Consider the following 21,598-nt stretch of genomic DNA (forward strand, 5'->3'; position numbering starts at 1 on the left):
GTTGAAGCCACTGTGTCAATTCTTCTGTTTCACTGATCCTATACTTTACCCTATACTCCTGGTGTGTGGCGAGGTAGGATCAGCACTGAAGTACAAATCACAAGGCCACTGTTCAAACCCACCAGCTGCTCCTAGGAAAACCTATCCTGGGTTGCTATGAGTCAGAACTGACTTGACGGCACTTAAGAGCAACAACAACAAACTTTACCAAACATGATGTCCTTCTCCAGGAACTGGTCCCTCTTAGTTAGCATGTCCAAAGTATGTGAGACCAAGTCTCACCATGTCTTGCTTCTAAGGAGCATTTTGGCCATATTTCTTCCAAGACATAGTTGCTCATTCCTCTGACAGTCCATGGTTTATTATTCATTATTTTTTTTTGCCAATAATGCCATAATTCAGATGCATCAATTCTTCTTAGGTCTTCTTTATTTATGGTCCAACTTTCTCATGTTATAAGGTAATTGAAAATACTATGGCTTGGGTCAGGCACACGTTATCCTTCAAGTGACATCTTGGCTCTTAAATATTTTTAAAGAGGATTTATGCGGTTAAGTTGCCTAATGCAATGCATTATGTGATTTCATGCTGCTTCCATGGGTGCTGATTGTGGATCCAAACAAAATGAGGTCTTTGATAACTTTAATCTTTTCTCCATTTATCATGATGTGCTTATTGGTCCAGTTGTGAAGATTTGTTTTCTTATTGAGATGTACTCCATACTGAAGGCTGTATTCTTTGATCTTCATCAGAAAGTGCTTCAAGTCTTCTTCATTTTAATGAAGAAGCAGGTTGTATATCATTGCAGATTTGTTGTTGTTGTTGTTGTTAAGTGCCATCGAGTCGGATCCGACCCATAGCGACCCTGTACAGGGTTTCCGAGGGTGTAAATCTTTACGGGAGTAGAAAGCCTCATCTTTCTCCCGCGGAGTGACTGGTAGTTTCGAACCGCTGACCTTAAGGTTCGCAGCCCGATATAGCAGGTTGTTAATGAGCCTTCCTCCAACCCAGAAGCTCAAACAGCTCAACGTTCAGATTGAATAATTCTAATGAAAAGATACAACCCTGACACACACCTTTCCTAAATTTAGACCATGCAATATATCCCCTTGTTCTGTTCTAACGACTGCCTTTTGGTCAGTGTATAGGTTCTATCTGAGCACAATTAAGTGTTCCAAACTTCCCATTCTTTGGAATATTATCCATAGTTTATTATAGTCCACATAGTCATATGTCTTTGCATACTCAAGAAAACACAAGTAAACAATTTTTTTTTGGTAGTCTCTGCTATCAGCCAATATCAGCAGTGATATCCTTCATTCCACATCCTCTTCTGAATCTGGCTTGAATTTCTTCTGGTAGCTCCTTGTGGAAGTACTGCTGCAGCTGTTTTTGAATTATCTTCAGCAAAATTTACTTGCATGTGCTATTAATGCTTGGTGATACTTTGCACATTTTGTTGGGACACCTTTCTTTGAAATGGGCACAAATGTGGATCTCTTCCAGTTGGTTGGCCAGATAGCTATTTCCCAGCAGTGAGTGCATCAGTTCGCTGAAACATATCCATTGGGGTTCCATCAATTCCTAGAGCCTTATTTTTTGACAGTGCTTTCAGTAAGCAGCTTGGACTTCGTTCTTCAGTACCATTTGTTCTTGATCATATGCTACCTCTTGAAATTATTGAGCGTCGACCATTCCTTTTTGGTATTTGTTTATTCTTTACTTTTTTTTTTTTTTTTTTAATGATTCTTCCATCATTCAACGTTTTGTCCATAGAATCTTTCAATACTGTGATCTGAGGCTGGAATTTACTCTTTTCGTTCTTTCAGCTTGGGAAATGCTGAGCACATCCTTCTTTTTTTGGTTTTCAAACTCCAGGTCTTTGCACATTTCTTTATAATATTTTACTTTGTCTTTGAAATTTTCTACTCAGCTCGTAACATTTCTTCTAGTTGCCCTAGCCTTCTCTACATTGAAGAGCAAGTTTCAGAGTCTCTTTTCACATCTACTTTGGTTTTTTTCTTTTTTTCTTATATTTTTAATGATCTTTTGCTTTCTTCATGTATTATGTTCTTTATGTCATCCCACAACTCTTCTGTTCTTAGGTTATTAGTTTATAATGTATTTAATCTATTCTTGAGATTGTCCCTGAATTCAGATGGGATATGCTCACTATTATAATTTGGCTTTCCTGAACTTATTTTAATTTTCTTCAGCTTTAGCCTGAACTTGTATATGAGCACTTGATGGTTCTGCAGTCAGCCCCTGAACTTGTCTGACTGGTGATAATTGAGCTTTTCCACGTTCTCTTCCCATAGATGTGGTCAATGTGATTCTTGCATAGTCCACCTGGTGAGGTCCATGTGTAAGGCTGCCTTTTTTGTTATTGAAAATAAGGTGTTTGCAATGAATAAGTCTTTGGTCTTGCAAAAATTCGATTATGGGATCTCCAGCATCGTTTCTGTCACTAAGGCTGTATTTTCCAATTACTGATTCCCTTTGTTTCATTCCAATCACCAGTGATTATTGATGCATCTTGATTATATGTCTCATCAATTTCAGACTGTGGAAGTTGGTAAAAATCTTCAGTTTCTTTATCTTTGGCTTTAGTGGTTGGTGCATAAATTTGAATATTATTCATTATAACTGGACCTCCTTGTAGGCATATGGATATTATCCTATCACAGACAAATGTTTTCTTTGACATTTAATGTGATACTATCCTTCTTGAATTTGTCATCTCTGGCAAAGTAAACCATATATGGTTGTTCGATTCAAAATGACCAATATAGTCCATTTTGGTTCACTTTCTTACGGTTTCATTTTTTGCAACTTCCAATTTTCTATCTTCATACATCATAAATCTCAAGTTCTAATTATCAGTGAATGTTTGCGGTTTTTATCATTTTGAGTCACGTCCATCAACAAGTAAAGATCCTAAAAGCTTTGCTCCATTCAGTAAGGTTAGCTCTAGGAGCTCATCTTCCAGCCCTCTATCAAGTGGTGTTCTGATGCTACTTAAAAGGTTTCAGTGGATTATTTTTCAGAAATGCATTACCTCTTCCTTCTTCCTACTGTCTCAGTCCAGAAGCATCACTGAAACCTGTCTACCATGGGTGACCCTGCTGGTATTTGAAATACTAGTGACATAACTTCTAGCATCACAGCAAACCATAAACCACTACTGTACAACAAAGTGACAGGATTTGTAACACATTTTTCAGAGAGATACTTCAATCTGTAATAGCAGGGTGCCATGAAAGCCTGCAGTTTAATTGTTGACCTATCATTGTTATTAGTGCCTTTGAGTCCGTTTTGACTCATAGTGGCTCTGTATAGGGTTTTCAAGGCTTTTTAAATCTTTGTGGAATAGGAAGCCTCATTTTTCTCCCATGGAGCAGCTGGTGGGCTCAAACCATGGGCCTTCTAGTTCTTAGTCCAGTGCTTATCTTATTGGAACCACCTCACTTTTTGAGCACATCAAATATACCCCAGTATTAGAAGGAGTCAGGGTACCTTCTTTTCACCAGTAGGACAATGAGATGGAAAAGTTCTCCAGAAAAGATTGATGTGATTGTTGCTGGGGCATTGGAGTGGTTACTAGATGGATGAGCTTTGAGGGAGGAGCCAATGGAGATTTACTTTGAACAAGACATGTAACAATGGCTTAACAGAGACATCTGACCTCTAACTTCACAAATGGGGAGAGGATCTAGATCAAAAGCCCAAGGCTGAGTCCTATGAGGTGTAGGTCAGACCTACGCCTCCAAACTTTTTACCAATTCTGACACCAGCCATTCCTTCCATGACACTCTGCTACTCACAGTTATGGGCTTTGTTGGGGAAGTAGTGGCAGTGGTGGTTTTATACTACCAAGTAGTATAGCTCTAACTCACAGTGACCCTGTACAGGGTTTCTGAGGCTGTAAATCTTTATGGGAGCAGAAAGCCTCATCCTTCTCCTGCGGAGTGACTGGTAGGATTTGAACGACTGACCTTGCAGTTAGCAGCCCAGCTTGTAATCCACTATGCTACCAAGTCTCCTTTATTAGGAAAGTAGAAGTTTACAGTTTAGACCTGAGGGTGCAGTTCTTTGATCAAGACAGCCTCTTCTCAGCTGTGCTCACAGGCAGGCCTCTCTCTGGCCCTTAGTCCTTGGGTCCCTGCTCACGTAAGTGTTATAAAGGGTTTAAGCCCCACCAGTATAAGTGTTTGGAGGCACCTCACTCCATCAGTCAGCCTCAGCAGGAAGGCACTCAACTCCTCTTGCTCTGTGGGTCAGTGACCTCATCTCTGCCAGCAAGCCTCCTCCCTGAAGGTGCTCAGTTCTCTTGCTCCGTTGGCCAGGAAGCCCACCACACCATCTCCTGCTAGTGTGTGGTCCTGCTGCCTCAGTTGTTGCCATTTCTCTGCCACTGCTTATCACCATCTCTGACCATCTCCAGTGTTGCAGTGCAGAAACCCCAGGTCCAGAGGCCATGCTCCGCTCCATTCTCTTCTTGATGGACCATTCTCTTCCACTTTTGAGATGGCTCATTTAATCCTAGTAGGGTGGCAAAATTGACCAATCCCCTCATTGGGGTTCCATATACCTTATTTTCATGACACACCTCCCACAATGATGCTATGTACCTTATTTGCATTATTAGAAAGCTAGCCAGCCCCATTGGTTGGCCACAAGTACATTACTTGCATAGTTTCACTCCTCATTTGGAGAGAGTTAGAAAAACTGCGGCTAGAAGGACCATGTTAGTAGTTCACAGTATCACAGCATACATGTAAACAGCATCCATTTTTCAGAGGTATTTTTTTTAATTTAGATATAATTTACATCACTTTCATTTTTGACAGGTTTACTAGTGAGTAAAGCGAGGGTATTGGTGTCATTATGTTGTTTTGTTTACTCAGCTCCAACTCATTTGCTGTTACTGTTCAGTGCTGTTGAGTTGGTTCCAAATCAGAGTGGCCCTGTATAGGGTTTCCAGGGAGTGGCTGGTGGATTTGAACTGCTGACCTTGCCATTCAAACCGACTTTGTGGTCCAGTGCTTTATCCTACAGCACATACCAGGTGTCATTATATGCAGTTTGAATTTTAGCAAGGAGCTTGCTCATCTTCAGAGCACCCTGTTGAAGGTCCATGTTGTATGGCAGGCACACATCCTTACATGCTGTAAGATTCATTGTCATCCAAAATTCATTTTTTTTGTATTTTCTTAGCTTTCAGTTTCCTTCATTACAAATAATTTTTTCTTCTTTCTATCTATAGTTTTGTTTTCTTCCTTCTGTTTTTGGGGTGGGGACTGCTTCATTTCTTCCCAGTACATTTACTAAACACCTGTTATGTGCCATCCCTGTGCTGGGGTTCAGTATCGCGAGCTCAGCCGGGCTTCTCAGAAACCCTATATAGGGTTGCTATGAGTCAGAACTGACTCACTGGCACTTAACAACAACAACATTCAGAAAGGAGACCTGGTGTGGTACTGTAGGATAAGCACAGACAGGGTTCCCTATGAGTTATAACCAACTCAAGGCACTTAACTACAACAAAAGGGGTTTGCAAAGAGGGTTACATCTGCGTTACAAATATTCCTAGAGAGTCAGTGTGCTCTGTTTGCAAAGGGCTTTCTTTTCCTCTTGGAGAACTTTAAGCAGACAAAGGGGAAGCTGGTGCTACCTAGAGCCACATGAAGTGATGACACTTTACTGAGCAATTGCATTGCTTTCATTCAACCTTTACCCTGACGCACTGCTATCACATTCTTAACATGGGCTCATCTGTCAGGGTTACGGGCCTGCTGTGCTGCGCTTCACCTAAATTGAGATGAGGAAATGGGCTGAAGCTATTCCCAAATTCTGGAGGGCATCATTGCCACCAGAGAAACTTGTTAAATCACGAATGTCTGGGATGGAGCCAGTCACTTACAGCTTTCCAGTGATGCTGAAAGAGGCTCTGGTGGCACAGTGGGCTGAGTGTGTGGCTGCTAGAGGTTCAAACTCACCTCTCGTTTGTTCCCATAAAGATGTACTGTGTCTCCCAGACCCTGTGGAACAGTTCCTCTCCTTTAGGACCACTATGAGTCCGTTTTAGCAGCATATGTTGGCTGTGGTGATATTGGTGATATGATGGTCTAGGGAACAGGCTTTGAGAACCTTTTATTCTGGGAACTTACTGGAGACCTGATTCCAGGGAATTCTGAAGATGTCTCTAGCTGAAACTCCATCAGGAATTTTAATGTGGCACTTTCTGTGCCCGATCCTACGCTGGGACCCAGAGAGGGGTGGGGTCCTCTTTCCTGTCTTGCAGGACCACGTCTCTTAGCTGAACATGTGCATTCCTGGATAGGAAATTCTAAAGACTCAGTAGAGGAAGTCTAAATATGGCTAGACCTCCTGAGCTGAGTCCCTGCTCTGCTGTGGAGCTGGCTGTGGGGCTTTGAGTACATCTTCAGCTTGCTTTTGACAGCTGTCCATCTCTAAAATATGATATCAGTGGTGCCAATTTTAGGGCTGTGGATGGCGGCACACAAAGCACCTAGCATGGGCCTCACACATCTTGATTGCCCCGTCAGTGGTAGCCACTTGATATCCAAAATGCTGTAGCCTCTACCTACCGGGTAAGGAGGAGCAGGTAGACATGGTAGGATTTCTAGAACCCTTTATTTCCTTGGGGAAGTTGATTTCCATCTTGACTTGGGCCAGGCAAGCTCTTTTCCCAAAAATGTAGTCAACATGATGAATGGTCAGGTTAGCAACAGTCAATTCTGTGCAAATTATAGCCCCAACTCTGGAAACCTGGTGGGAGACCATTAACCAGAGCCTTTCAGAAGCCCTTAGAGACTAGACAGGTCCAGGGAGGCCACTTCAGCTCTAGTGCAAAAGCAGAAAGTCTATTTACTTCTGGGAAAGTCCCCTGCAGTGATGGACAGGAAGCAGGTCTAATGTTAGTATTCTCCAGGCAGTGGGCAATTTTAGTTAGAGACTGCATTTCATTTAAAAGGGGGAAAATCAGCTTATGGCAGATGCAGTGCTTCTGAAAATTCATGGAGAGCGGCAGTTTTGTCCACAGGCATGGGGAATAATATTAGGATTTTAAAAATTGAAAAATGTTAAGCGGAAAAAAATCTAGCAGCAGTACTGACAGCAGGGTCCAGAGACTTGGGGAGAATGTATATGTGATACTGATATATTGGCTTCTAATGCTTCTTTCTTTCTCTGTCCCTCCTCCCCCCCGGCTTCCCCTTCCTCTTTCTCTTCCTCTCCTGTTTCTTCTTTGTTTTTCGGTGGCCAGAGCTTGCAATGCCCTCCGACCAGTATGAACTGCAGCTTCAGAACAATGTCCTGAGTGCTGAGGGAGACCCTGCTCGGCCTGTTGCTGTCTTGGCCCAGGAGACTTCCACCGTCACCGCAATGCAGCTGGGACACAGCAGCCTTGTACTCAGCCACAGGAGTATCCTCTTTTTTGGTCTCTGTGTGTCGGGTGTGGAAGAGGTTTGTCTTTCTAGTCTTGCTTAAAGCCATGATTAGGCTTTTTAGAGCCCTGTCTTCCCTCAGTGATCTAAAACTCAAATGGATCTGCAGATGGATCACGGAGAGGCTGCCCGAACTGGGGGCCTGGTGGGAGAGAGCGCCACTTAACCTCCAGAGACTCCCAGAAGAAGGCTGGTTGAGGCTGTTTCCACACTGTCCTGTGGATGGCCAATGTTCTAGACTTGTCCGTGTGCTTAAGTGGTTTCCAGAGCCTCTAGCAGAGATGCCCCTTGGCTAGTGTCGGAAGCATAGTGTGTTGTTTCATTCTAACACACTATTATTGTTCCGCTGGGCCTCAGCCAGTGGGTTTGCATCCCTGCCTTTGTCCATTGATGTCCCAACGATCATTAAGCTCAGAATGCTCACTGGGGTGTTTACTATGTGTGTCTTGTCCCTTAACTAAGACTCCAGGTATTCGCATGCAAGGGGCATCCAGGTTACCTAATAGTACGATTTACGTGGTTGAACCTGGATACCTGGGTGAGTGTTGCCCTCCTGGATCCCCCTGATTGCTGTTCATTTGTGATGGCTGACAGAAAGTGTTTCACTCTCGGGCCAGCACCAGCACCTGTGAGGCCCAGGGACATTAGTCCTCCACTCCTACATGGAGGGTCACTCACCTGCCCCTCCTGTCCCATCAATATGCAGAAACACATAAGGTGCAGGGAGCTGGGGCCAGGCAGCCTGCAGACTCAGCATGGCAGGGTGGTGAAGGGCTTTGTCTTCTGCCTTCTGTACCTGGGCTGTTTCCAAACATGACTACTGGTAGAACCTGGGGGAGGTGGGGGACCAGTAGTCAGCTCCGTTACATACAAGACCATGAGGTGAGTGTGACAGCTGGAAGATTCCTTGGTAGGGTTGTTGGGGGTGGGGGTGTTTGGCCAAGAGAGGAGGGAGGAATCCACAGCAGCGAGGAAAAGCCCGGAAGCTGCCATAGTGTCAGCCTGAGAGACGCCATAGACACACCTGTCTTCCTGGGTCTCCATGGTAATGCATTCTTCAGTCTGAGTTGACTCACCTGTTGAGTGCAATGAAACAGTTTAGTCAAAATAGCATTTGACTAGGGATAGCAAATGGAGGTAACCTGCTCACTCCCTAGAGAGGTTTTTGGGTGCAGAGCCCAGCTTGCCACCACTGTAATGTTGTAACATTTGGTAGCATGGCCCTTTGTGCTCTTTTGGTGCTTTCTGAAGGCGGTGCCAGGCACTGAGCTCCTGGGGTAGTGAGCCCTGCTCTTTTCCTTGACTTGGAGGGGCAGGGAAGCAGCACAGGCAGGCAGCCACAAAGCAGTGGTAAATAGTTCAGACATAAGAACAGAGGACTGGGTTCAGGTCAGTCTTGATATTTGAGGTCAGTGTTTTCTCAGGGGGAGCTTATTTTACAGGGAGGGTGTCACTAGCAGAAGGAGTGGCCTGTGTGAGCTGAGAAACATGTCATGCCCTGGGGAAGTGGCAGGCCATCCAGTGTGCTGAGAGCTTGTGTATGGGCGGAGTACAGAGAGACTGGGCTGGGCAGTATATGTGGGGATGGCTTCCGGTGTCAGGTGAGAGCTTAGGCTTACTGTGGATGAACAGCGGAACAGTCAGAGTGGGATATGTCCACTATGGGCCCTTGTGAGTCTGAAAAGTTGACTCAGGGTTAATCCTCACCCTGTACTCCAACCAGGCATTTTCCAAGGAGCATGGCCTGGCATGCTGGGCTCTAGGCCCCCAGGCTCTGCGTTCAGCTCTGCTGCCCCATTGCCCGAAAGGTCAGGCTCTGACTCTTGCCTCTTTGCAGGGTTTACGATTCACCCTGGGGATCGGTGGGTGCTTGAGACGGGCCGCCTATATGAGGTGACCATCGATGTATTTGATAAGTCCAGCAACAAGGTCTACTTGTCAGATGTGAGTGTCCACCTCAGGTCCTGGGGGGTGGCAGTGGGTGCATCTCCAAGGAGCAGCCCCAGAGCACCAGGAGTCTTCAGGTAGGTGGGAGGAGTTGGCGTCCTTTGCGCCCTAGACAGGGAGGAGGACTCCATAGGGCATCTGAAGACCCTGTGTGGCTGCAGGCTAGAGGTGATTGTTACAGACTGGAGAAAGGGGTACCTGCGGATGACCAGGGGCTACCATCTGCCACCTCTCTTGTCCTTCAGACTGGAGGTATCAGTGCCCAGAAAACACCTGCTGACACTGCCAGGTGTCCCACAGTTCTCGTAAGGTGTGACTGTGTCAGCCCGCTGCCAGGGGAAAGAGGCATCCTCTAAAGAACCCTCCAGCTTTTTCTGGGGTACTTGAGGTTTGAGAAGAAGGGACAGATGTCACTGCTTCCCTCTCTTAGTAGACTAAGGCTGGGTTTAATATTTTATTTTGAAGTGGCTCTGAAGGGATTTTAATGTCCTTGTGGAGACCTCAGGAGCTAAGAAAGTTGGCAGTAGGGTGAACACCACAAGGGTTACCTGGCCAGGCTCTGCCTGAAGGAGCCCACAGGGAGAGGTCAGCAAAGCTCAGTTCTAGTGGCAAGAATACAACTGTGTGCCCTCCCCACCGCTGGGCCTGGTGTGGCTGCTAGTTGGGGTCTGGTTGCCACTTTGTTGCATTCTGACTTTCCCATATTACCCCAGAAGCACCTCTCACCCATCTGCCTTGCCTTCTAGAACATCCGAATTGAAACGGTGCTTCCTGCTGAGTATTTTGAAGTACTGTCATCCTCCCAGAATGGGTCGTACCATCACATCAGAGCCATAAAGAGGGGCCAAACGACCATCGACGCGACCCTCACTTCTGTGGTGGACCAGGCACGGCAGCCCCTGCCCTTGCCCGCCCGTGACCCTCTGCCCACAATGCTGGCCTCAGCTGGGCTGTCCGAGTCCCAACTCATGCTCACTGTTCCCTGCCCTCTGTGGATTCCCTGCTGCACTAGAGGGCCTGGGTGATGTGAACTCCAGGCTCTCCTGCTTCCACCCTGAACTGGAGTGCCCTTTTCTCATTCCCCCTCCCAGTAAATGTCAGCCAACTTTTCCTGGGGGGTGGGGATTGGATTCCTTGTTTTGAGAAAAAGGGTGCTGATTTGGACCAGCAATGAACTAGTGTCTGGCCCTACCCTGACCAGGTACCACTGGAATCCCTTCTGTTGTCTGGGCTGCTGGGTCCTTCGAAGTCCTTAGATTTTGATATTTCAAAGGTCACAACTTCAGATCAAGCCATGTTTTACCATTTTTTGGCCCAGGTTTTCCCATTTTCCTACTGTTTTAGTTGTCACAGTAGGTTAAGCATACTGCTACTAACCCAAAGGTCTGCAATTTGAACCCATCAGTTGCTTGAAGGGAGAAAGATGAAGCTGTTGACTTCTGTAAAAATGTATAGCTTTGGAAACCCTATGGAACAGTTCTACTCTGCCCTGCAGGGTCACGAAGTGTCAGAATCCACTAAATGACAGTGGGCTTGGATTTTTTTGGTTGCAATGGTCTAGTGCTGCTATAATAGAAATACCACCAGTGGATGGCTTTAACCAACAGAAATTTATTCTCTCATAGTTTTGTTGTTGTTAAGTGCTGTCAAGTTGTTTCCGACCCATAGCGACCCTGTGTAGGGTTTTCTAGGAGCAGCTGTTGAGCTTGAACTGCTGATCTTTCTCAGTTCAAACGGCTTTGCAGTATGGCTCATTAACCTACAGCGCCACACAGGACTCCCTGTCATAGTTTGTTGTTGTTGTTGTTAAGTGCTGTCGAGTCGGTTCCGACCCATAGCGACCCTGTATAGGGTTTCCAAGGAGCCGCTTGTGAGCTTGAACCACCAACCTTGCAGTTCAAATGGCTTTGCAGTCTGGCGCATTAACCCACAGCACCACGCCAGGACTCCCTCTCATAGTTTAGGAGGCTAGAAATCCAAATTCTGAGTTCCAGCTGTAGCAGAAGGCTTTCTCTATACCAGCTCTGGGGGGAAGGTCTTTACTTTCTTTCAACATCTGTGGGCCCTGCATTCCTTGGAGATTTACTTGTGTTTTGGCATTAATCTTACCTGGGTCTGGGAGGTTCCCAGCACAGGGAACCAAGGACACCCTCCATTTCCAGCTCTTCTTTTTTGGTGGTAGTAGATGGGTAGTGGATCCCTCCCATCTCTTTTCACTTGTTTAATCTCTTATATCTCTAGAGGTGGATTCAAGGTAAACCTAATCCTCTAGATTGTATGCTGTCTCCTTAATATTACTACAACAGATCCTGGCTTATTAGCGTCCTAGAGGTTATAACTCATAGGATAGCATCAAATCACAAAATGGAAGGAATCCTATCATAATGAGAATTATGGTCCAGCCAAATTGATACGTATTTTAGGGAACACAATTCAGTCTCTAACATTTACCCTGCATAAAGCCTCCCAGAGCTTTAAGAGACTTCCAGATGTGGGGGTAGGAGGGGTGGGGGGTGGGAATCTTTGAACCATAGAACAGATTTCTATCAAAATCTACCATTTCATCTATGGGGATTTGGGGCAAGTTGCCTTAGCTTTCTGAGCCTCGGTTTTCTCATCTGTACAGTGGGGATAATCACATTCACCCCTCCAGGGCTGTTTGGAGACCCAACAGGGTGTCTTCTGGGACCTGACCCATAGGGATGGCAGGACCTGGGAGACTGGAGACAACTGTGCTGTAGACATGGTGTCATGGTGACTTGAGTTCCTTGTCCTCTTGTAGGATGGAGGGGTCCACATATTACAGGTGCCTGTGTGGAATCAGCAGGAGGTGGAAATTCACATCCCTATCACCCTTTTCCCGAGCATCTTGACATTTCCATGGCAACCGAAGACAGGTGCCTACCAGTATACAATACAGGTAACCAGTGGACCCTACCTCCGGTGCTTTCCTGGGGATGATCATGGGAGGTGCTTTTTGTCTACTTGTTCCTTCTAACATTACTTTCTGGTGGTCAAGGAAAATTTTAGACCTGGGCAGTCATTATGTTTTCTGTGTATTGGAAGTCTCTATCACAGCAATGAATTTGGCAATCAGGGGAGGAAAAAAAAAAACAAAACAGAAAAGGAAGCTTAAAAAAAGCCTGGAACACAGATTTGACTTCCACTTAATATTCTCACGTTTGATTCTCTAAAAAAATACTGTTTTCTGAAAGCAGTGCACCTTTAGAGAGAAGTTTGGGATACATGGGAACAACATCTCTAGCCCCATCACACACCACATCCTGTTTGACTTTGGTGTCTGTTCCCATGCTCATCAGTTCAGATGAGTGAGGGTCCTGGGACCTACAGAGCCCTGTGTGTCCGTGACCTCCTGATGGGAATGCCATCGGTTGCTCAGTAACATGTCTTTGCACTGCTACCTGCCATGTGCCATCTTCCTGGCTTCTAGGGGTTGGGGTAGGGACCGTTGATCTGGGAGGGACATGGGCTGTCATGTACATTATAAACATTTTGAAGCGTCGTTGTACTTAACAACAGGTGACTAAGAGCAGGCACCAAGTATGAGTGAATATGCTGGAAGGCTACATTGTATCTGGTCACCGAACAGCTTGGACTTCACCCATACCTGGCTCTGGGCCAAGTGTTTTCCACTCCACTCTGAGCTATGGGAGGTGCCACAAGGGCCACTGTTGGGGGGTGTGGTTGAATGTGTGTGTCAGTCAAAGGTCCTCAGAATATGGGAGCCAGATACTAAGCCAGGTGGAGTGAGGGAGGGCCCCAGGGGGCCTGCATCCAGACGTGTGTATGTGTGTGTGCACGCCTGCATTTTCTCCTCCCCTCTGGTTCCCTCATGCAGGCAGGCTGATCTGATATTTCTTCTCGTAGGCCCATGGGGGCAGCGGGAACTTCAGCTGGTCTTCGTCAAGCTCTTTGATCGCCACCGTCACTGTGAAGGGTGTGATGACCACAGGCAGTGACACTGGACTCAGTGTGATCCAGGCGCATGATGTGCAGAATCTGCTCCATTACGGCGAGATGAAGGTGCGACCCCAGGAGCTGGAACACACTGTGGTGGGAGGCTTGGGGTGGTGGTCTTGGCTGCCCCCTTTTAACCAACCCTGCAACTCCTTCAGAAGCATCCTTTTGCGCTCAGTCTGCACTTGGTGGTGGAGGCGGCAGTGGGTGGTTGTCAAGCTCAGCCCTGCCTTCAAAGGAGCTACGACCTTAGCAGGGAGACTGTACCACGCCCCCAAGTGCTTGGGCCCACCAGACTGGGGATGGGCCTAGAACAACCAGTGCCAGTGTAGCTGAAATTTGTAGAGGGCCAGAGAAGGCAGGAGGCACAAAATAAGCAAAAGAACAAATACAGAAACTTTCCAGAATAGGAAGATAAGGGTTTCCAGATTGGAAGAACCACTGAGTGTTGGGTTGTAAATTCCATTTCATAATGAGATTAAAGCCTCGAGACCCTTCATTCCCATTCAGATGGAAGGTGCTTCCTTGCACTAGATCCCTGAGTGTGATGTGGGACCACCTCACATAGTACTAACAGCCGTTAGGGGTGATCACCTTAGCTGAGCCCAACACTTATCTGATTGCCTGACTTAGACCTCAACTCCTTTTGTTACTTTTTGGGGAGCAGAAGTTGTAGCTGCTTAGTGCCTCCTAATAACAGTATTGGTCATTGATGGCCAAGTTACTGTAGAACACGAACCTCAAATAAAGAGGTATTTAACACAGACCCTTTAGATACAGCATAATTGTCAAAGTACAGGATCTGAAACTGGACAGTGCTGGCCTGAGCTCATCTTCCTTCACTCATTTATTAGCTGTGTGATGTTGAGCACGTTGCCTAGCCTCTCTGTGCCCTGGATTGCCCTTCTGTAAAATGAGGCTTGTTGTAAGGGTTACATATGAACGTCACTCAGCTTGGTGAAGGAGAATCTCTCAAGGACTTTGCATTTGAAGGACAGAAGCCAGGACAGACAGAGGCCCTGTGGCGTCAGATTTCCTCACTGGAAATTCTTTCAGTCTTTAACAGTGCTACATATGTCTGGCTTTGTATAAGCTTGTAAAACCAAAGCTTACTACACTTTGGGGTCAGGCTATGAGCGTTTTGTAAACCCCAAATTTCCCCAGCTCAGTAAATGTACTACCTTTCCAAAGTGCTCTAACCAAAGTCCAAGTTCTTTTTCTGAAGAGGGAGACCAATGTTCTGGTTCGAACTTGAATTCCTGGTTGTCCTGCTTGGGTTCACACAGAGTCCACATGCTGTGGTGCCAGACTCTTTATTAGACCGTTGAGGTTAGCCTTGACTAGGACGCTGAGAAGACTAGATGAGTTAGTAATGTTCTGAGAACCCACCCCAGCGTGTAGGTTTTACATAAGTATTAGCTATTGTCCTTGTTGATGGCTCTGTCTTAAGCTCTATAGCCAGCTTACCAATAAATCCATTCAGCTGTACATTTAGAATATATGTCTCAAATCTGACCCCCTTCAGTGCTGGTGCCCTAGTTTAAGCCATTACTCACATTTATCCCCCAGAGTGTGGGGAACACCCAAAGACTCTCCATCTTTCCCAGAGTAAACCCAAGTCCTCCCACAGGGGTCCTGTAAACCCAAGTTAAGTCATGAGGGTCCTGGCCCACTGCCTCATTCCTCATCTCTGCTCCCTCTCTGTATTTCAGCCACTGTGCCGGTCTCCCTGCTACTCTAGTGTGCTAATAAGCTTCAGCATGCCTCAGGGCCTTTGCACTGGCAAATCCCTTCTGAAGCATTTCGCTCCAGGCCTTTGTAAGGTATACAGGTGGCACTCAGTTCTGAGCTCCTAGGACACCTTCTTAAAGGAGCTGCCCCAATTGCTGTCTAAGGAGGCCCTCACCCCACTCCCTAGCACAGGCTGTTACGTCTGACCCTAACTCAGCATCAGACTATTGAAAGTGTCATGAATAAAATGTTTAATTGGCATTGGGAAGTGGGTCATCCTGCAAAGGCAGAACCTCACTTGATAGCTGTCTTCCTCCTAGCATGCTCTCAATGCCCAGCACACAGTAGTTCTAAGTGAACCCCAGCATGGACCCTTCCTCCCTCATGGATGCTGATGTCTGGGTTCAGGTGCACCCTTGTCCCTAGGTGTATGTGATTGAGCCCAGCAGCATGGAGTTCACCTCGTGTCCAGTGGAGGCTCGAGTAGGCCAGACTCTGGAGCTGCCCCTGAGGATTAGTGGTCTTATGCCTGGCGGAACCAATGAGGTGGTCACTCTGAGCGACTGCTCCCATTTCGACTTGGTGGTGGAAGTGGAAAACCAGGGTGTGTTCCAGCCGCTCCCAGGTAAGCAGTGCTGCTGCTGTGTGCCAGACGGAATGTGGGCCTGAGTTCCCAGTACTAGCTGCTCCAGAAGCCTTACTAGAGGGCTCGAGACAGCAGTGGGACCACCATGCGGCATTTGTCCCTTTGCTCAGCCTACATTCTGGTCTGACCCCTGCCATCTTTGTGACCTTAAGTAAATCATTCACCTCTCTGAGTTTCTACGAAGATAAAGTGGCGATCCTAAATAGGACTCCTGATTGTGCCACTGTAGGATAAACACTGGGCTGTTAGCCACAAGGTTCCTGGTTCAAACCCACAAGCTGCTTCTTGAAAACCCTATACAGGGTTGGTATGAGTCAGAACCACCTCAATGGCACTTAACAACAACAGCAAATAAAATGGCATGTTCAAGCACCTATTTTAGGGCTAGAAGGCACTAGGTGATCAGAAGACACAGTTGATGGGTCTTGGGCTAGCTATGAAATCATAACACCTTTGTAACACACAGGGATCCCCCTCTTTCCTTTACACTTCTATGGGGTGTAGGTGGTGATTTCAGTGGTGACTGTAGTAGAAGAGATTGGTTTATCGAATGTTAGCTCTGCCAGCTATCATCGGGATAAGCAGTGTGTGTGTGACTTCATAAGACTTCACATTCACTGTAGGAGAGGGGACTGCTGCTAGGCCATGTGTCAGCTAAAGAAACTAAGGCTGCATGGCTTGTCCATGGTCACGTGGCTGCAGAAGTGCAGAGATCTGAGACTGACTGGGGCTCCAGTGACACAGGGCAGAGGCGGTCTTTCTCTCCTGTTTGCAGATGAGGAAAGATGAATGAGTAAGATTTGGACAGAGGGTTAGAAGTAAGAGAATGGCACAGAGTGGTAGTGTGGGCAAGGGCCTAGAGGTGTGCATGGGGATTTGGAGCAGCAGAGCTGTCAAGTCCTGAAGAGCTCCAGGTGTCCAGACAGTGGGAAGCCCCTGGAGGTTACTGGGCAGAGGAGTGACGTGGTTCAGTTTAGGAAGCTGAATTGGCCGAGGCTGTGCAGCATCTCTGGCATCACTAGCAGCTCTAACACCTGCTGGAGCTGTGATTACTTACAAAGCTGCTTTAATTTCAAACTGCTCAGAGGAAGAAGCCCATTTCCCTGAGAAATCACTTAGCAGATTGCATTCGTGCCTTTCCCTGGAGGCACTGCTATGACTTACTGAGCCATCCAGGGAACAAGCTTCATTAAATCTGAAGTTTCGTCAGCAAAGTAGCCATTTAAGATGGAGCACACAAACACCAGTGTGATGGAGCAACGGGTGCTGGAGTAGGAGACAAGCTGGCTCCCCTCTCACAGCCACCACTACATGACCATCATGTGTGCCTTCGATGGATCAGGGTAGGTCAACTTCCAGAGGGTCCCCAGGAAGTGGACGGTGCTGGCCTGAGCTCATCTTCCTTCACTCATTTATTGGCTGTATGATGTTGAGCAAGTTGCCCAGCCTTTATGTGCCCTGGATTGCCCATCTGTAAAATGAGGCTTGTTGTGAGGGTTACACATGAGCATCACTCAGCTAAATGAAGGAGGATCTCTCAAGGACTTTGCATTTGAAGGACAGAAGCCAGGACAGACAGAGGACCTATGGCGTCAGATTTCCCCTTAGAAAGTTCCTTCAGTCTCACACAATGCTGCATACGCCTGGCCCTGTATAAGATTGTGTTGAGGGCTGACGTTGTATGAAAAATGTGCGCCCTACAGACCTGGCTCCTGGTCATGCTCATGGGTGGAGATGCTCATGCTCTGGAAGTCCATGAGCACAGGACCAGGCCAGGGTCAACAGAATCACAGCTCTGCTGATACACCCCTGCCGCAGGGCACACCACTATCAGGGTATAGACACTGGCCAGCTAACACTACTTCCAGAGTTTAAAGCCCAGAGGAGTGTGGTCTGGTGGAAGGCCCCTGGCCAGTGCAGGCCAAGGTAGCATGCTCAGGTTTAAGACTGATGAAGGAGCCCACCAGGATGTGCCTCTGCAGTCTGGGGTCCAGGTTATACCATCTCAGGATTCTGTTTGTTTATATGTCTTCCCAGCTGTGCATAAGCTGTTTTTCAGAAAAGGGATGGCCAGACTCTGTGTGCCTGACCAGAAGGCAGCAGGCTCTAGTCTAGGGTCTTGTAATTATGTAAAGTTGTTCATAGGAATGTGTGACTCTTTTTGTGGTCACTGTGTTTTCTGCCCCCTCTTGGTAAAGGACAGGCCTATACCTGCCATGGCAGTGGCCACTGGCAGAGCAGCATGCACTGAAATATGTCCTGAGTAAGTCACTCCGTGGGGAAGACTTACACACGAATATTCATGGCAGCTCTCTTCATCTGGGAACTTCCCCCCCAGGTGGCCATCAGCTGCTGAGTGGATAAACAAAGGAACACTCACACTGCGGAATACTACACAGCACTGAAAAGGGTACACACTACTGATCCATGCCACAGCATCAGCGAACTGCAGGCAGGTGCTGAGTGAACAACCAGGCCCACTGGGCATACTTCCATTTCTGTGAAATGTTATTGGTGAGATAGAAAATGGATTAGTGGTGGCCAGGACCTTGGGTAAAAGGAGTGGGGAGTGGCTGCTATGGGAACAGGATTTCTTTTTGAGGTGGTGAAATGCTGTAATATTAGGTAGTTGTGATAGTTGCACAACTCTGAATATACTCAAAATTACTGAATTGTAGATTTTGAATGGGTGCATTTTGTGGTGTCTGAATTACATTTCTAGCATTATAAAAACCTAGTCTGTGGTGTAATAAAACTGGAATGGGCCAGTGAATACCTCTGAGGCACGAGAGTGCTCTGGGAAGATGGCCATATTCTGTGTCTTGAAATGGCTCTGAACTCATGGAGTGGTCCATTTCAGATGTTTGCATTCACTATGTGTAAGGCTGACGCTGGGGCGCACGATGGCACCATTCAATAGGCACTGGATTGTGAACTACAAGATCGGTGGTTTGAGTCCACTAGCTGCTCCAGGGGAGAAAGATGAAACTTTCTGATCCCACAGAGATTTAAAGCTCCGAAAACCCTGTACAAGATTGCTATGGGTTGAACCAATTTGACGGCACTTAAAAACAATAGCAAAACTGGTCTTAAAAAAAGAACCATAAATAAATATTGAATATGCATAATAAAATATTAGGGATGAAGTGTGCTAATGTCTCTATGACTTCAAATGCATGAAAATGAGCCTGATGGATAGGCACATGGAGGGATGGATAGATATGCAATAAGGCAAATATAGAAAAATATTGATTTTTAGACTCTCGTCATGGTCTTGATATACTGTGGAGTCGGTTCTGACTCATAGTGACCCTGTACAGGGTTTCCAAGGCTGTCGATCTTTACAGGAGCAGAAAGCCTCATCTTTCTTTCCATGGAGCAGCTGGTAGATTCGCACTGCTGACCTCACACTTCACAGCCCGATTCGTAACCACTATGCTACCAGAGCTCCTTAATTTTAGAATCTAGATGATGGGTATATAGGCATTCAACTTTTCTACTTGAAATTTTTCATAATAAAATGTTACAAAAGAAAACAATGAAATACCACAGTACACCCCCCAGCATGACCTTTTAAAAAGATGGAAAATTCTAAGTATTTGTAGGGATATAGAGTTGTTGCTGTTGTTACAGCTCATAATGAGCCTGTATAGGGTTTCCAAGGAGCAGCTGGTGGGTTTGAACTGCTAACCTAACAGTGCCATCAAGTTGGTTCTGATTCATAGTGTCCCTGTATAGGGTTTCTGAGGAGCCGCTGACCTTGTGGTTCAAACCGACCTTGAGGTCCAGCACCACACCCAGACTCCACAGTGCCACGTTATTGTTATTAAGTGCTGTCACGTTGGTTCCAACTCATAACAACCGTGTAAAGGGTTTCCAAAGAGTTACTGGTGAGCTTGAACTGCTAACCTTGTGGTTCAAACCAACCTTGCTGTCCGGCACATTAGCCCACAGCGTCACACCAGGACTCCACAGTGCCACATTGTTGTTGTTGTTGTTAAGTGCCATAGTGACTCTGTATAGGGTTTCCGAGGAGCAGCTGGTGAGCTTGAACTGCTGACCTTGCAGTTCAAATAAACTTTGCTGTCCATTGTATTAGCCCACAGCACCACATCAGTGCCACATTAGTAGCGGTATAAATCAAAACAACCATTTTGGGAAAAATATTTGGCAATGACTGACAAAGGTCAAGATATGCGCTCCCTGTGATCCAGCAAGTTCCACTCTTGGGTTATACACCTGGCAGAAATGCTTAAATATGCTCACCAAAAGAAGCATGTAAAAATGTTTGTAGCATCTGAGGTGGGACAGTCCCACTTGAAAGGACATGCAGACCAACCCAGAGTGGGTAGAGGAACAGAAGATAACTTCCTGAAAGAAAGACCAGCAGGAAAAAACAAAAATGGTAGTCTGTTTGGCTATTGAAAGAACAAGCAAGCTGTTCACTGGGGAGCCATCAAGGCAGGCAATCAAGTCCCTTCAGGACAAACCCTCCTCCAAGACTGAAACTCAAAGGGAACACAGGAGCAGGCGTATAAGCTCGCTGGCAACTGCGTTGGTCTACATTTGAGTAGAAGTGGGGGAAAGGCAGTAATGAAGACATGGGCTGAGTCTGATCACGTTCCACAGACTCTCATCGACCTTGAGAGAGAGAAGAGGCAGGGCTGGTTGGTCTGAAGTTAGGGGAGACTTAGGAACTCCTGAGACCATGGACATTGACCTAGCCACAGAGGGTTATAGCTGAGAGTGAAGTATCCAGCTGATATAAAGTGGGGGAGAAACATAAGAACTGGCAGATAGTACCCATTTGACCTAGCTTTGATGGCTTGATGACTACAGCTTGACTAGAGGAACATAAAGAAATTTGGCAAAGGAAGCAAGTATAAAATGCTATAATTTAATGAACTTGACCTATACTTATGGATGTAGTAGCTCAAAATACCAGCCTAGAGGGAAGAAGTCTTCATATCAAGGATCAGACCTATCTCCTCTATACACAGGGTTGATAAGGATGAGCAACTTAGACATTGGCTACCTGACATGGGGAGGGGGCCTATAAAGGCACAAAGTGACTGGCTTACAAGTTTACAAGAGGGAGTTTAGTTTCAGAGTGTGTGGAGGAGGGCAGGATCCCCACTGAATAGTTTTCATCTTGTCTAGACGTGTCTAGTGAAAGGAGATGGGGAGATGAGGATAGGATTCTTTTGATTCAGTAGTTATCATGACTAATTGCGATTGTCACAAATGTAAAGGTAGAAGTTTTATAACATAAATAGGGGAGTAGTTAATCTTACAGTCCAGAAACAGAGGTTCCTAGGACCATCAAGGGAGAAGAGCATGGAGCAGAATGTGGAACCCTAGCCAGAGACAGAGGCAGAGATGATGGTGTAGAGAGAAAGAGAGCAGTTGAGGATTCTAGACTCATGGAAAGAGAAATGCTGTGTGCTGACAGCCAGGAGGCAGGCTTGCAGAATGTGCCCTTTGGTTGTTTAAATGATAATGTATTACTGAGTATTTTTGTGTACATCCAAAACAAAAACAAAAACAGGGAATAAAAGCAAATACTGTTAAATGGTGATGCCAAATGATGATGCCTGGAGGGGATTGTAATCATTGCAGTGAAATAAAATACAATAGGATGAGTGCAAAACTGATGTTTTCCCATGTAAAAGACCACTCAGTTCACAATAAAAACTTAAAAAAATGTTTGTAGCAGAAATAGACTATCATAGCCCCAAACTGGAAACCACTCAAATGTTCGTTAGTAGAAGCATGGATAAATCTTTGATTGCATGTTCACACAATGGAACTCACGTGTATGCAGAAA

At 46.1% G+C, this 21,598-nt stretch overlaps 1 protein-coding gene across 1 annotated transcript in view; it reads left to right on the forward strand.

Annotated features, from left to right (window-relative positions):
• The window catches only part of NUP210 (nucleoporin 210kDa), a 131,498-nt gene that overhangs the window by 49,964 nt on the left and 59,936 nt on the right, over positions 1–21,598 (forward strand). The window contains exons 7-13 of the mRNA XM_006870469.1: positions 7,289–7,447; positions 7,939–8,007; positions 9,307–9,413; positions 10,163–10,303; positions 12,199–12,336; positions 13,305–13,460; positions 15,552–15,750. Of these exons, the coding sequence (XP_006870531.1) occupies positions 7,289–7,447; positions 7,939–8,007; positions 9,307–9,413; positions 10,163–10,303; positions 12,199–12,336; positions 13,305–13,460; positions 15,552–15,750 (969 nt within the window). The remainder of the gene's footprint in view (positions 1–7,288; positions 7,448–7,938; positions 8,008–9,306; positions 9,414–10,162; positions 10,304–12,198; positions 12,337–13,304; positions 13,461–15,551; positions 15,751–21,598) is intronic.

This window comes from Chrysochloris asiatica, unplaced genomic scaffold (assembly GCF_000296735.1).
Source record: "Chrysochloris asiatica unplaced genomic scaffold, ChrAsi1.0 scaffold00142, whole genome shotgun sequence".
In the NCBI taxonomy this organism is placed as follows: Eukaryota; Metazoa; Chordata; class Mammalia; order Afrosoricida; family Chrysochloridae; genus Chrysochloris; species Chrysochloris asiatica.